The following is a 15660-nucleotide window of genomic DNA, read 5'->3' on the forward strand; positions in this document are numbered from 1 at the left end:
TTTAAAATTGCTTGATGAAGATTTCAAATTACATATTCTAATTGGGAGATGTATAAGGTCTGATGCACATGTGATGCATTGGATCATTTTTTTTTTTTTTAGTCAGTGCAAGTTTTTTTTTTTTTTTTTAATAACAATAGGGCTTAACATATTTATTAAAATAGTTTTGGAGAAATTAAAAGAAAAAACTTAGTTATGTAAAGAAAATCTCACAAAAAGGCTATCTGAATTTGAGCTTATGAATAAGCAGCACAAGTTTTGACTCCACATTTGACTCCAATTTGTATAGATTGCGTTAATCTGAGCACTATTAATATTTTGCCTGGAGTATTTTTTTCTTTTTCTTTTTCTTATTTTGATTTTCCCATATCTCTTTAATGGAGGCATTTGTTTTTATTACCTTATTACCTAATAGGCCAAATAGATTGGTTTTATAAAAAAAATTACACAAGAACGGTTTAGTCAACAAGGCGACGCTTTATGTCCGCCTTATTGCTAAGGTGCTCCGAAAGGCCCTCAAACGCCTCCATCGCCTTACCGTCTTAAAAACTATGGTGGAACCAGTAACGGCACCGAAAAATGAGAAGATTGTGGTTCAAGTAATGATGGGCATCATCACAGTGCCAATGATTCTCCATTATGAGTTTGTTCTCCCCCATGATTTTCCAGACCTGAATGCACCTCAAAAACTTCACATCTTGAATTTTGTTCGTGTCGCAGACAAGGAGCACTTCACCCCCGCTAGTGAGCAATTATTGTTACCCTTCTACAAAACTCGTGAACAAGTTTTTCTCAACATTGGGGGAGTTGATGCAGATGCACACCCATGGACCGATTCATACCCATTTGGGTTTTTGGACAAAGATGGATGTAGCAAGATTTTAGAAATTTACTTTATTTAGGAAGATTGTCTTTGATTTTTATTTTATTCACTTCCTTTTAGCAAGTTGGGTTCACTTAGGATTTAGTTTTAGAGTGCCATTTTGCTTAGTTATGGAAGTTTGTTATTTCAATTGGTTTCCTTTTCTATGTATTTTCTTTTCTATTAATTGGTTGTAACTGATGGAGAACATGGATTGAAAAGATGAATTGAGTGAGTGTTTGTGAAGCCTGTGGGCGATTATCACCCCTCCCCTCCCCTCCCCTTCCCTCCCCTTTCCCTCCCCTTTCCTTTTTCTTGGTTCGATTTCCCCTCTCTTGCAACTCTGAGTTTTCTCAGGGATTTCTTCCCTTCCCCTACTATCCCTCCATATAGATGTAGGGCAGAGCTGGACCATGACCTGCCCAGCTTGAGCTCTCCTATTGGCAGCCCTATCTACATCACTAAAAGATTAGCGTTCCCATGGAAGTATCATTATACAATTCTTACATGCATTAGCCAAACAGGGAACAATGAGACAGTGAGTCCTCTTTCTCATTGTGTTCTTTTCGGGAAGCTCACATCCCCTTCTTTCGAGGGTGATGATTCTTTAGCATACTCTCGCATTGTTAAAAATAATGAATAAAGTCAGATGGATAATTCCCTGCTTTAGATTGCTTTATGAGATATTCATGGAAGTAGCATTGATCAAGTTCACTTTCCATGTATACTCCAAGAAATTCCTTTATAACCCTACCCCATATTCCAGCAAGCATCAAATATTTTTCTAGTCTATTTGATACCATTCATTCAAGATACTGGAAACATCATTTGGAATGAGAAGAGTTCGGAAATTATTGATATCAACGAAGCATGATCCAAAATTATCCTCTTCATGTAAAATACTAGTGGTATTAACAATTTATTACACCATTTTCCTCTTCATGCTAAACAATAGTGCATATTTCCAGAGGTAATTTTCCTCTGAATACAAATATGTGGGTTTTATTGTCTCGACATACACCATACACTATTTCCTGTAAAACTCAGACAAGATACAGGTTACATTTTTGCTTTACCAGTAATTTTACAAAGTCATAATCTATCATGGACTTGCTTTAAGTTTTCATGCAACATACCATAAATTTGTTCAGTCATTCCTGAGACAATTCTGACACGAACAACTATAATCTGCATGATATGTATGATACCCTTAAACTACTCTGATTAGATAAACAGAAAGCAGTAGCTTGTAGAAAGATTAATAATTTTACAATTCAATTCCAACAGCTTTTAAGGAAACAAATCCTTGAACGACAGAGGATTTATTAAACTATTCAAGAAAGTGAACTTTTGAAACTAGGACTTAGCAGTCATCTCTGACTCACTCGCTCACTCTTGTACGTGCAGAATACTTAGTTGGATAAATCAGTTAATCCTACACAATTGAGTCCTCAAACCTTAAGATGATTAAGAAGCGGCTACTTCAGACTTGCTGCTTGAATTAGAGGGAGGAGATGCAGCTGAGGGTGGAATGTAGATACGTGCTTTCTTAAGAATCTCTGCAACAACCCAATGTTTGTGTTTGCTCAACGGCCTGGAAGGGTCCAACCTAACCTGCAATTTCCGCAATCAAAGCTCAGCTTTTTCCTTTTCCTTTTAGGATAAATAACATACTATATATGTATTCAGAGTAAGGTCGGGACAGCTGAACAAAAAACAAATATCAAACAATTATCAAAAACCTGTACATCTAATCAACCAAGTGGCATTGGAACCATGGACCCATATCAAAATGCTTCCATACTTGGCCAGCCCACCACCTGACCAAGAAACTAAGGTGGATGCAAGGGAATGGTGTCCCTAACCAAATCAAAAGCTACAACAACTAAGTGACCGAGTTCAATAGCTGATTTGTAATCCAACCCCAACCACTGAAGGCAAATCGACCCAACATGTCACAAAATCATACTTATGATCTGATTCATTTACTTAAATTCTCAGAAAATTTGATCAAAGTCTCTTTGTTTAATGAGTCACTAAACTTGCTTAAGATAAAAATTGGCTCATGACAATTGAGGGAGTACCCAATGAAAAACGGAAAACATAAGAAAATATTACCAGAGAGGAATAGATGAACCACAAAAAATAACTCTCTTGCCACTTCCTGGCTGGCAAGTTCATTGGCAGTCTCACATTGGAACAAGGTGTTCATGGAAGAGAAAAAGTCAAGTCTGTAATAGGAGGAAAAAAAAAAGTTCAGAAAATTCTGCTGCAGAAATCAACCCGATGTTCCAGAAAAATCAGAACCCTAGGGAGAACTGCTTGGCAACAAGATGGTAAGCACCAATTCAGCCTTTGTGAAGTCCATCATCCATTGGACCTACAAATGCCTCAAGAACCACACCACCACTATATTTGAACACCCCATCTATCCCTGATGGACCCTGATGAAGCACATGAATCCGGCCAATCGCATCTAAGACTCTACAACTGTCTTTAAAATGTCTGGCATCCTGTGACCTAGAGGATACGTGAGATAAGAAACTTCATTACCAAAACCAGCAGCGGCTTAGAGGGATGGAATAAAACCTGACCTCAGTATAACAAAAATGCACAGATAACAATAAGACAACTATCCCAAACTAAAAATAAACAACCCTAAACCATCACCAGCACAGACCTCAATCAACAAGCACAACATTCGGCCCATGAGATACACATTTAACGTCATCCAAAATGAAGCCCTTGAAAGAATTAATTCAGATACTTAATGGATGATTTTAACTGATGGAGATGTCTTTTTCTCAGATATTCTGAGAGTCCAACTAATGATGAAACACAAGGACCTTGATGCAGAATCATCTTCAGCCATGGTTTGAAATCTTGCCGAAATCTCGGCGAAAATTTGGAATTTCCGTCTTTTTTTTTCTTTTTCTTTTTTTTTTTTGAAATGAAATTATATACGAAATGAGATGTATGCAAAGTTTCGGTCGAAATTTCGGTACCGTTTCGGTATCTCATACCGAAACGGTACACTTATAAAAACCCCATTTCATCGAGATAGAGTCGAAATTGGCTATCTCGGTAATTTCGGTCCAAGGATAAAGGGAAAACACTCCTTCCATCCTCTAATTAGCCACATCATCACACTCTTTTTAACTTCTATTGGACTCCTACAAGAAGATCTATACATTCAAAGCCTAAGGAAGGTAAAGTTCTTTCTCTGAAACCATTTTTTTTTTTTAAATCATAAATACTTGTTGGATGCTTGTAGATTTTTTAAATGTTAGACATTAGAGGCCGATCTATGACCTCTCGGAGTCGAAAATTTTTTTTTCGTACATAAATTTTTTTTTATATGTTCGACATTGGAGGCCGATCTATGACCTCAGGATGATCCACAGCCGGAGCCGGTGTGATTCACTGGGGAGAGTCAATTTGAGTATGCCACACAAGATTCTAATCATGGTGCACGTCCATCAGGTGGAGGGAGGAGTTCAAGTTATAGTAGAGGGCCTCGTCGCCGATTCGGTGAAGGGCAACGAGATTGTATGGACATCGATAGTCTATCTACTTCTATTGGCGAAACAAGTTTGAGTGGAGGGAATAGTCATCCGGACAGTGAGAGTAGAGGGAGTGGACAATGGCATGTCCCATCATTTACTAGAGGGAGAACCTGGTCGCAGTATGATGGACCTTATGTCAATTCACTGGGATGGGGCATACATCTGGTTCATCCATTCCTAGTAGTAGTACTGACTATGGCTCCCAGACCCAGTCACATGGTAGTGGCTTTGTGGACACTTTATTCACATACCCAGCCAACACGTACACATTGCCGGAACCATCATTTGACAGTAACTCAGTGGCGGGTTCTTTTTTTTCATACTATGGTGGTGATACGTATCCTCGGATAGGTTACCTTCAGTATGTAGATGACTCAATCTTTTTGGCAGCTGTGGAAGACTACGTTCGATTATTCTCTCATACTATGACGTGGCATGCATTTGTGGCACAGTCAGAGGAAAATGCACGTCAATTATTTCATACTAAGCCTGGAATCCAACCAAGCCGTCATAGTTCTTTCCAGTAGATGGTATCTACTACATAGTCATTATGAATTTATGATTATTGTTGTACTGTTATGTAAGTTACATGCTCAGTGTTTGACTTTAGTCGGGACTTGTGGATTAGGGAGTCGCATAGTATACTACTCTAATACTCTAAATATTAGCTAATTAATGTTGATGTATGCTTGATCATGGCTTAAATGCATTATTTATTAGTTTTACTATCATATTACATCTTGTTCTAGCAATGAAGTAGGTACAATTTTCAGAACAGTTCGACGGTTGCTGCCAAACAAAGGAACAACTCAAAAACAACATCATGTTCTAATATTTTTGCATTTTTATGTTCTTATCATGTTTATTAACCTTAAAATAGCCTATCCCCCAAATTTCAGGTCCAAAAACCACTGTTTGACCACCGGAAAAAAAAAATTGTTTCGGCCTAAATTTCGGTATTTCGGTGGGTGTTTCGGCCAAAATTTCGGTATTTCAGTGGTCATGAATCCACCGAAATACCGAAACGAAACGAGATTTCGAACCTTGTCTTCAGCTACATCTTCCCTTAAGAAGCTAAAAGGCACGATGAAATGTGGCTTAGAGAAACCTGGGAGGCTTTTGGTTTTGGTTATTGGCAAGCTATAAAGAACCAACTGCTTTTTTATCCCAGATGTACCAACAAAATACTGCTGGTACTAGTTTTCATAAGCCTTTCCTTCCAGGATCCCTAAATGAAGCCTTCAAGTTTGATAATAGCACCGAAAAAACCCAAGAGAAAAGGCTAGGTCCTTTATCAGTAGAATAGGTTGGCAAAATATCACAGAGATCCAATGGCTGGATGGGTGTGCCTTGGCAAGTCCTAGTACCACTAGGATTACTAAATAGAATTACAGGAACTTTAAAAAGGAACTAGAATATAGGAGTTAAAACAAAACAGAACGGACTTCAGGTAGTTATCTCTAATAGAAGAATGGAGATATCTTTTTCTCAGATATTCTCAGAGTCCAACTAATGATGAAACTTGATGCAGGATCATCTTCAGCTACATCTTCCCTTAAGAGGCTAAGAGGCACGATGAAATGTGGCTTTGAGAAGCCTGGGAGGCTTTTGGTTTTGGTTATTGGCAAGCTATAAAGAAAAAAATGCTTTTTTATCCCAGATGTACCAACAAAATACTGCTGGTACTAGTTTTCATAAACTTTCCTTCCAGGATCCCTAAATGAAGCCTTCAAGTTTGCTAATAGCACCGAAAAAACCAAAGAGAGAAGGCTAGGTCCTTTATCAGTAGAATAGGTTGGCAAAATATCAGAGATCCAATGGCTGGATGGGTGTGCATGGGCAAGTCCTAGTTCACCTAGGATTACCAAATAGAATTACAGGAATTTTATAAAGGAACTAGAATATAGGAGTTAAAGCAAAACAGAACAGACTTCAGGTAGTTATCTCTAATAGAAGATAACCAGATGTTAAATAGAAACAGAACATCAGAGAGAGATATTGTATCTCAGAACAGAATACTCAGAATTGCTCAAAATTCAGGTCAAGTGGTCTATTCTAGTGTAAGAACAGACTCAAGGAATTTGAATAAATGCTGACAAAGAAATATGGAGTTTCAGTGAAGTCCTAGTGCTAAAAACAATAAGATTCCTTACCGGTTGTTGAATAAAATAAGACTGAAGAGCAGGAATAGACTGGTTGTCATTTTGGAATCAACCAAATCCAACAACAAAGCCTTATCCCAACTTTAATGGGGTCAGCTACATGGATTCAGGCATGGGCAAGGGAAATGAAAAGGTAAAAGTGAAAGAAAACAGTGGAGAAAAACAGTAATGAAGTAGAACACAGCTAGATGGGGTGCACGACTTGGATCCTATCCCTCCAATCTGCTCTACTCGGCCATACTTGGGGGAAGGCCTAATCTGTGCATGTCTTTCCACACTACTTCTAATATGGTGATTTTGGCTTGCTCCTTGCTCTTTTAGATCCTTCTATCTGGTTCAGATCACTCCTCCTTACTAGCGCATCCGATGGCTTCTGTATACCATCTCAAACGACTTTCCTGAAGCTTATCATAGATTGGAGCAACTCTCAAATCCACTCTAACTCGTTCATTCCTTACCTTATCCTTCCTAGTTTTACCGCACATCCATCTTGACATTCTCATCTCCGCTACACATAGTTTTTCAATATTCCGCTTCTTATCTAGCCAACATTTCGCCACATACATCATAGTTGGGCGTACGACTGTCCTATATAATTTCCTTAAAGTTTTACAACGACAAGTCGGTCGCACAAAACTCCGAACACATCTATCCACTCTGTCAATCCCACTTCAATTCTATGTGACACATCATCCTCTATATCGCCTTCTTTATTTACGATACATCTCAAATGTTTAAAATAGTCACTTTACGGTATCTCTCTCCCCTTAGTAATCACCACATCGTTATCCATTGTAGTTTGGCTAAAGTTACACATCACATGCATCTTTGTTCTACTTATCTTAAAGCTACTTGATCCCAAGGTTGATCTCTGTCCCTCTAGTTTAGCATTGAGCCTTGTTTTTGTGTCATCCACTAAAACAATATCGTCAGTGAATAGCATACATCATGTAACCTCACCTTGAATGTTTCTGATTAGCTAACCCATTACAAGAACAAACAGATAAGGGTTTAAAGCTGACCCTTGGTGAAGCCCAATAGTAATTGCTCGCTACCTTGACAGCCCATGGTTCTCACACTTGTCACCACATCATCATGCATATCTTTAATTATATCCGCATATTTAATCGACACCCTTCTCTTTTCTAGGACATGCCAGATTAACTCTCTAGGGACTCTATCGTAGGCCTTTTCTAGGTTAACAAAGACCATATAGAGGTCCTTCATGGCAGCTCTAAAGGTTTCCATAAGTTTATTTAGAAGGTAAATAGCTTTTGTAGTATATCCTCCTAGCATAAAACCAAATTGCTCACTCGAGATATCAAATTATCCTCTCAAGCAGGCTTCAATAACCTTCTCCCAAAGCTTCATAGTATAGCTCATAAGTTTTATGCATCTACAATTATTGCAGTCCTGAATATCCCCTTTGTTTGTAGATGGGGACTACAATGCTCCTCATCCACTCGTCTGGCATTTTCCTTGTACTCATAATCTATAATGAAACCCCACAAAGTCCTAAGCTCTTGCAAACTTCTGTTGGGACTTCGTATAGGTTGGGAGTCTTACTAGATTTCATCTTTCTTAAGGCATCTTCAACTTCAGCTATGCCAACAACAACAATCATAACCTTATCCCAACTATATGGGGTCAGCTACATGGATTCGATACTGAAAATCAGATACTAAAGAAGCACAAAAGAGAGGTTAAAATGAAGAAAAATAGAGATAAGAGAAGAAGGTAAAGTAGTAGAGAAAGACACATCATAGGAACATCCCCTATAAGGGGTTAACACGGGTCCTTGTCCTCCACAAAAATCTATCTGAAGTCATACTAGAATCAAGCCCCACCATATGCATATCTTTTCGCACCACTTCGTCAATAGTCATCTTAGGCCTGCCCGTACTTCTTCTGGTTCCCCTCCAAATGAATCTAGTCACTCTTCCTTACTGGGGCATCCATAGGTCTCCATTGAACATGGCCATACAACCTCATCCGGCTCTCACGGAGCTTGTCCTAGATTGGTGCAACCCCCAAATCGTTTCTAATACAATCATTCCTTACCCTATCTCTTCTAGTCTTGTCGCACAACCCCTCTCAACATTTTCATCTTTGCTACACTCAATTAATTCTCAATACTCTTCTTGACTACCCAACACTCCACTCCATACGTCAAAGTTGGTCGTATAATTACCCTATAAAATTTTCCCTTGAGTTTAATAAGCATTCTATTGTCAATCTTTCGTATGTATTTATGGCGTGTGGTGTCTTGATGAAAAATGCACCAGTTTCCAAGCTAACTCCACTCGAGTTGTCTCCATTTAATAGATTGCAAAAATTATCACCCCTCTCTTCATAATGTCTTCATCCTTTACTAGCACTCTACCATCATCCTTGATAAAACTGACATGCTCAAAATATCTGCTCTAAATATCTCTCATTTTAGTTATCTTACATATAGTTTTTTCCCCAACTTTAGTGTTCAGGTTATTGTAAAGGTCATGAGGTCATCACATTTCTTCGCCCTTGCTTTCCCCACAATTTTTCTAGTTTTCTTTCTGGAAAGCATAATATCTCATTTTATCATCTACCTCTCTAGCCCTTTGCCAAGTATTAAAACACTTTTTCTAAGACTTGATGACTATCTGAACCTCCTCATCCCACCACTAATCTCTCTATGGGCCCTCCAAGTGCCATTGATTCCCTTAGGACCTCTTTAGCAACCCTCTTAGTACAGGTTGGCATCTTAATCCACAACACATTGGAGTCTCCCTCATTGTCCCACTTTCCTTGTTTGACCACTTTATCAGTAAATGCGTTAAATGCATCTCCTTTTAATCTCCACCATCTAACATTAAGGCAAACAGGCTTCCTTTTCTTACGAGTCTGTGAACAGAGACAAATATCCAAGACCACTAGTTTATGCTGAGAGGTTAGGCTCTCCCTAAGTATAGCCTTACATAATAATCTGTCAGACCTTCAGGTTAGGAAGAAGTTGTTATGTAGTCTACTTCTGTAAGTAACAAGGTACTCCTCTCTTTTAAAAGAAAGTGTTCACAAAAGGTAGATCATATGCTACTGGCCTACCGCAAAGTCTTAAACAGAAATCCCCTCATTCCTCTCCCCAACACCGTATCCTCCATGTACATCTTCATACCCTCGCCAATCCTTCCCAACATGTCTGTTCAAGTCACCCCCTATGAAAATCTTTACATCTTGGCCAAAGATTTACACTAATCCATCCATGTATTCTCAAAATTGTAGCTTACTGTGTTCATCCAACCCTACTTGAGTGTGTAGGCACTAATTATATTGACAACCTATTTCTCCAATATCATCTTGATGGATATGATCCTATCTCCCACTCTTTTCACATCCACGTCATTCTTTAGGTCTTTGTCCACAACTATGCCCACTCTTCCTCTGTGGCTTTGATCTCCCGAGTACCAAAATTTGAAGTCATCTAAAGCCTTAGCTTTTTTGCCCTTCCATCTAGTCTCTTGTATACATGCAATATTAACCCTTCTCCTTCTCATAACATCTATCAACTCCATGTTCTTGCCCGTTAAGGATCCAATGTTCTAGGTAGCAAGTCTAAGCCCTACAGTTGTGTACTACATCGTCATGGGATGGTAAGACATGACACAAACTGAATAAGGTAAGAAGAACAAAAGATACTAAAAAAAAGAATAATAGTATCCATGCAAAAGGTGAATGGATGATTATAATAAAGATATTGGTTACCTACCTGACGCACCAATATAGAAGAAAATATACAATAGATATGTACAGTAAGATATAGTTACTTAGTATATTAATTAGGAAAACTAAGAATCCACTCGGAAAAAAGAATTGAATCCACAAAGCTTGAAAAAAACTACAATGATATAACTCATAAAATTATGTGTAAATAGGCCACTACATCTATATATAAAATCCATAAACAGGCTCTCTAACACTCCTAAGCTGATTGGGAATTCAAACTACTAATTGGGATAGCCAAAATAGACAAGTATTTGACATTCCTACTTAAACTAGGACTCTAAAAACAGAAAACAAAATGTCGACTCAAATTCCTAATAATTCTAGGACTCCAAATACAATCCATACTTAGACACTAGTACTTTGATTCCAACTTAAGTATCTAGTAAATCCCATACTCCAAAATCCTACACATGTTGTAGGCCTATCAAAGTGACCAATTACAATGAACCAATGGACCAACATGTATAGAACCCAACCCAAGGCTTATTTCCACTAAAATAAACCAACTTTTTTATATTTATCTGAATGATTCCGTCTCTTCCCTAGCCTCCCACATTGATCAAGTAAGTGTGTGACTCCATATAAGACTCATTCCCTTCTGCTCACTCTCTATTCACATGGTTCTTAAAGGAAATGATTACAACCATAAAGATCTAAATTTCCTCTCTACAGTGTCATATGCTTTTTCCAAGTCAAGTTCGCAAATAAAACCCATTCTTCCACAACTAAGCCAACAGTTGACATGTTCATTCACCAACAAAGCATCCATTTTAATCCAGAAGCAACTCTCTCTTCAAACTGTAATCCAACTCCCACCCTTCAAACCAATTGATTAATAAATTTCCTCTCTACACTGTTATATGCTTTTTCCAAGTCAAGTTTGCAAATAATACCCATTCTTCCACAACTAAGCCAACAGTTGACATGTTCAGTCACCAACACTAAACTTACTTTATAAGTTTCACTGAATTTCTAAGGGATTTACTGCTGGAAAATCAGTTTCTTATACAGGAATTAGCTTCTCTTAGAAAACCTACACATACCAAACAGCATGGTTCAAGAACTCAAGTGATACCGTCAAAATTTCACACATTTCGACGGTATCTCATGGCTCCGATACCATATAGCCTGTGTCTTTAAAAAGTCACATGTTTCGATAGGTTTCGACCAAAATTCCCACATTTCGACCAAAATGTGGGAAATTTCGAGTGGACCAATGGGTTCGACCTTTTGGGTGGAACCAGCCCTAATAAAACATGCTTTTAAAGGAAACCAAGTGTTCTCTTTTCAAAATTTCACTCTCCCCATCTTTTCTTCTTTATAAAGTGGGAAACTTGGGGAAAGACTCAAGAATTCCCCCTTGTGCTCAAAAAACTTCAATCTAAGCTTGGATCTTGCATGGGACACATATGTGGTGCATTCAGAGGAGCGGCTACGACATCTGCAGTGGTACACAGCTCGTGGACTGGAACCGCCTAGACACTCTACTTGGAATTGACTTTTGAGTGTTGAGTGTTGAGTGTTGAGTGTTGAGTGTTGAGTGTTGAGAGATAAATCATAATTATTTAACATTATTATTTATTTTGGATCCTTTGCATTATGTATTATGTACTTCTGTAGATTGTAGACTACGTATAATGTAGACTGTGTACTTATGTAGTATAGTTTCAGACTTTCAGTCAACGACTCAATGTATATTACCAAATTTTTGGTTCACTCCACAAGTATGACTTTATGTGTTTCTTCCATGAAACTAATTATGTGAATTTGTCAGAAATGGCTAAAATAGGACGTACACAAAAAATAGGCCAAAAAAACACATTTTGCGGGTCGAAACCAAAGTTTCCACCCAACCGGGAAAAATTCTCTGGTTTCCACGAAATTTCCCAAGTTTCGACAGAAATTTCGGTCTCCCCAAGGGTCAAAACCCGATACCTTGAACCTTGCCAACCAGGCACTAAAGAGGTCAGCAGAGGAGTACCACCTAACTAATCATATTGTGTATCTAGCCAAAAAAATTATTTATGAAGCTTTGATGGGTTTGAATTTATTTAGGTTAGCTCTCTATAAGTTTTCCCTATTGATCCCATGCTTCCCCACAGCAATACTAATGAGTAATCCATCTCATTTCTATCATTAAATTTCACTATTGTCTCTCTTCAACAAAGTTCTTTAATCATTTTCCCTAAAATTACTTGTTTCCTCCAGTAGCATCATCAATCATATAACCTCAACAGGTTTATATCCTGGGCCCATAACCTGCAGGGTTATGCAAGTTATTGGACTTACCTGCATCAGGTAACCGTAACTGGTCCAATGAGTCACGTTGAGTGGAAGATCTCTCTAAGGCCAAAGACCAGAGCATTAAGACTTTAAAACCCTTGTGCTTGAGATGCAAACAGTCATCCTTTAGTAAGGTGAGAGAAGTAAAGATTACACAGTTTCAGACTGCATTTTCATGCATTGCATCCCTCAAATAAAGATTTCCTCTTTTGACAGGCCAAACACAAAATACAGCTTCTGCCTTTATTTTCAGCAAGAAGTGATTGCCAAAGACAACGATTAAATAATTAATAACCATTGTCAGGGGAAAAAAATAATAATATGAACAGCACCAACTCCACACAGAGGAAGGTTGGACTGAGAATTGACCATCAAAATCGAAGAAATGTTGTCAATATATAAAAATGTATTAAGAGCCAAATGTAAACCACAAGAAACTACACACACGCACATCACAGGTGGGATTGGGAAGGGAGGGGGGCCAGAGATTTACTTTGTCACCAATGTTGCATTCATCTTTTTCATCATGAGCCATGAACTTGCTGGTTCTTTTGACATAACGATTGAATAGCTTGTGATGGAACAGACGATCAACCGCCACAACCACTGACTTCTGCATCTTGTTTGAGACAACCGTCCCTACAACAGGCTTCATTGTTTGCCAACCTCTGTTCCGAATTGCAAGCCAAAATCTAGATTCCCACCAAAACTGCCATCAAGAGACGAAGGTATTAATGATGTTCAGAACAAGGGCAATAAGTTCATGACTATCAATAAATCCCATAGTAAGTTCGAGAACAGCAATAATATAGGAACAAATATGTATGGTAATTAATCGAACCACACAGCAATAATACTTTTCAAAAATCCGACACAATAAAACATGTACAACAATGATACGGTACGTTATTAATACGTGTTTAATATGGTTGCCTTTTAAAAATCGGGGAGCAAAAATACAGATTTATTCTGATATTAAGAATGAACTAAAACTAATTGTTTGTAACTAAATTCTAATCTCATGCTTTCATGAGCACTAAAATCAAATCTAGCTCTCCAATTTAATAATTTCTCATTCTTTCTTTTTTTCTTCTATAGGTGTCCAGAAAATTATACGCCATTGAAAGTTTTAGCCAGATCATGAATCATAGAATAGTGAAAGTTTGGAGCCCCACGAGAAGGAAAGAAAACCCAGCTGTTGCAAAATGGATTGATCATATTGCAACACATGCAATTTCCTTGTCAAAAAATTCTTCTCTTTTCGTTTCTTCTTTCTTTGGTGGAGTTGGGAATGTTTAAGGGAGTACAATAATCAGCTGAACACTAATGCAAGTTACTGTCGAAACTATATTTTTCATAAATGGTTACATCAGGTTTAGAGCTAAGGAGTACTTACTTCTAAAAATGGATCTATGTGGTTGATTATGCTTATATCATTTAAGAAGAAAAATTACATTGGTAAAATTAATCTTGTAGGGCTTACATCCGAACTCTGTTTCAAACTTATTCTTCTTCAGGCTTTCCCCTAACCCCAGCCCCTCCCCCCTTTTGGGTTCCTTTTTTAACTAGAAATGCGCATCCAGAAAGGTCTGTATTGGGTTGTGATTGAGATACTGATTTATCACTAGCTTCATACACTGCCACTATCTAGTAATCAACTCAAACAGAGCATATTGATTGAGATTGAGATTGAGATTATGGTATTTCACTTGCCAATGTGTATGTCCCCAGCTCAAAAGACTAAGCAAAAGCAAGTAATTGCCAAAACAAATAAGAAAAAAATTAAATTAGAACTCCACCCAACATAACCAACTCCAAGTGCTTAAGGCCCTTCTTTTTGGACGGGCAAAGAAAATCAAAGTATAGATATTAGACAATAAAGACAGATACTCAGTACCTTGTTCCATCAGAAGTTCATTGAGAACGATGCGCAAATTAATGAGAAATTGATGTCCAAAACCGAATTTGGTAAAGCGGGTATCGAAGAAATAAGAAATTAGGAGGGGGGGAGAGAGAGAGAGAGAAAAGAATGACACCCTGGAGCCAAGAGGATAGTCCCCTTGGTGGTCAAAGCCCCTGGCGGACATAGCTGTCGTCAAAAGAGACCCATCTCAGGACATTGAGCAGTAGTCCAATAGAAACCTTTGAAATTCTCATAAGCACAATTAAGTAGAAAAGATAACTCATACACGAGACATTTCTCTAGAAAGGATTACCTGAAATGGAGTAGCAATAACCTGCTGCTGCAATCGCCGCAGCAATAACCTTTTCCACCAGCGATGGGAAGAGAAATGGAAAAGAAGAAATCAGCAGATCTCCCTTGATGCTCGCCCTTTTTCGCTGGTTGCCAGCTGCCGGGAACTACGACGGAGAAGCAAGGGCAAGGGGCTAGGGTTTCCGCTCTCCGACTAGAGTCTCAGACGAACCAAGAAGAAAACGTCTGCTACTTTTTTTTTTTTTTTTTTCCGATTTGAGTTATTTGGTTTTAGGTTTTATAAATTCTTTATTTTTAAACGTATATATTCATATTATACATGAATAATACACGTATAATATAAGCATCTATAGAATACAAAAATATAATATCAATATATATAACCGATTTTTTTTTGGATTGATATAGTAAATTGCGATTTTTTTCATTGAAACATTCGAATATGACAAAAATATTCGTGTTATGTACAAATTTACTTACTATGGTAAATTCTACTCTATCACTAAGTATTAGGGAAGAAGAGGGAGAGATGTTTTGTGTGGCTGCCGCGGTTGAGGGGAGAAGTAGAACCTCAGCTGTTAAGCCCTAATAAGCAAGGTTTAGGAGATAGGTCTCGGTCGATAATGACCCATTCCGATCTGATCTAGAGCTGCCTGTAATCTATAGGAAGGTTCTAAAACTCAAAAAAGGTATTGAATTGGTCAAGGCCAATATCATTCTAGAACGGTCAAATTCACCATGTAGCAGTGTTAAATGCAAAAAAAAAATATATATATGGAAAGGGGCCCTGGATTGGTCTAAATCGATGAT

The 15660-nt window shown here is 38.0% G+C and overlaps 1 protein-coding gene across 1 annotated transcript; it reads right to left on the reverse strand.

Moving 5' to 3' along the window:
- Positions 1-2091: 2091 nt before the first annotated feature.
- Positions 2092-15103, reverse strand: LOC122063324 (30S ribosomal protein S17-like). The gene is made up of 3 exons (XM_042627041.1): positions 14852-15103; positions 13129-13344; positions 2092-2476 (listed from the first exon to the last, which is right to left on the reverse strand). The coding sequence occupies exons 2-3, from the start codon at positions 13288-13290 to the stop codon at positions 2330-2332; spliced, it is 309 nt and encodes a 102-aa protein (XP_042482975.1). The 5' UTR covers positions 13291-13344; positions 14852-15103; the 3' UTR covers positions 2092-2329.
- Positions 15104-15660: the final 557 nt, after the last annotated feature.

The sequence above is a fragment of the Macadamia integrifolia genome, unplaced genomic scaffold (assembly GCF_013358625.1).
Source record: "Macadamia integrifolia cultivar HAES 741 unplaced genomic scaffold, SCU_Mint_v3 scaffold1294, whole genome shotgun sequence".
NCBI classification, from domain to species: Eukaryota; Viridiplantae; Streptophyta; class Magnoliopsida; order Proteales; family Proteaceae; genus Macadamia; species Macadamia integrifolia.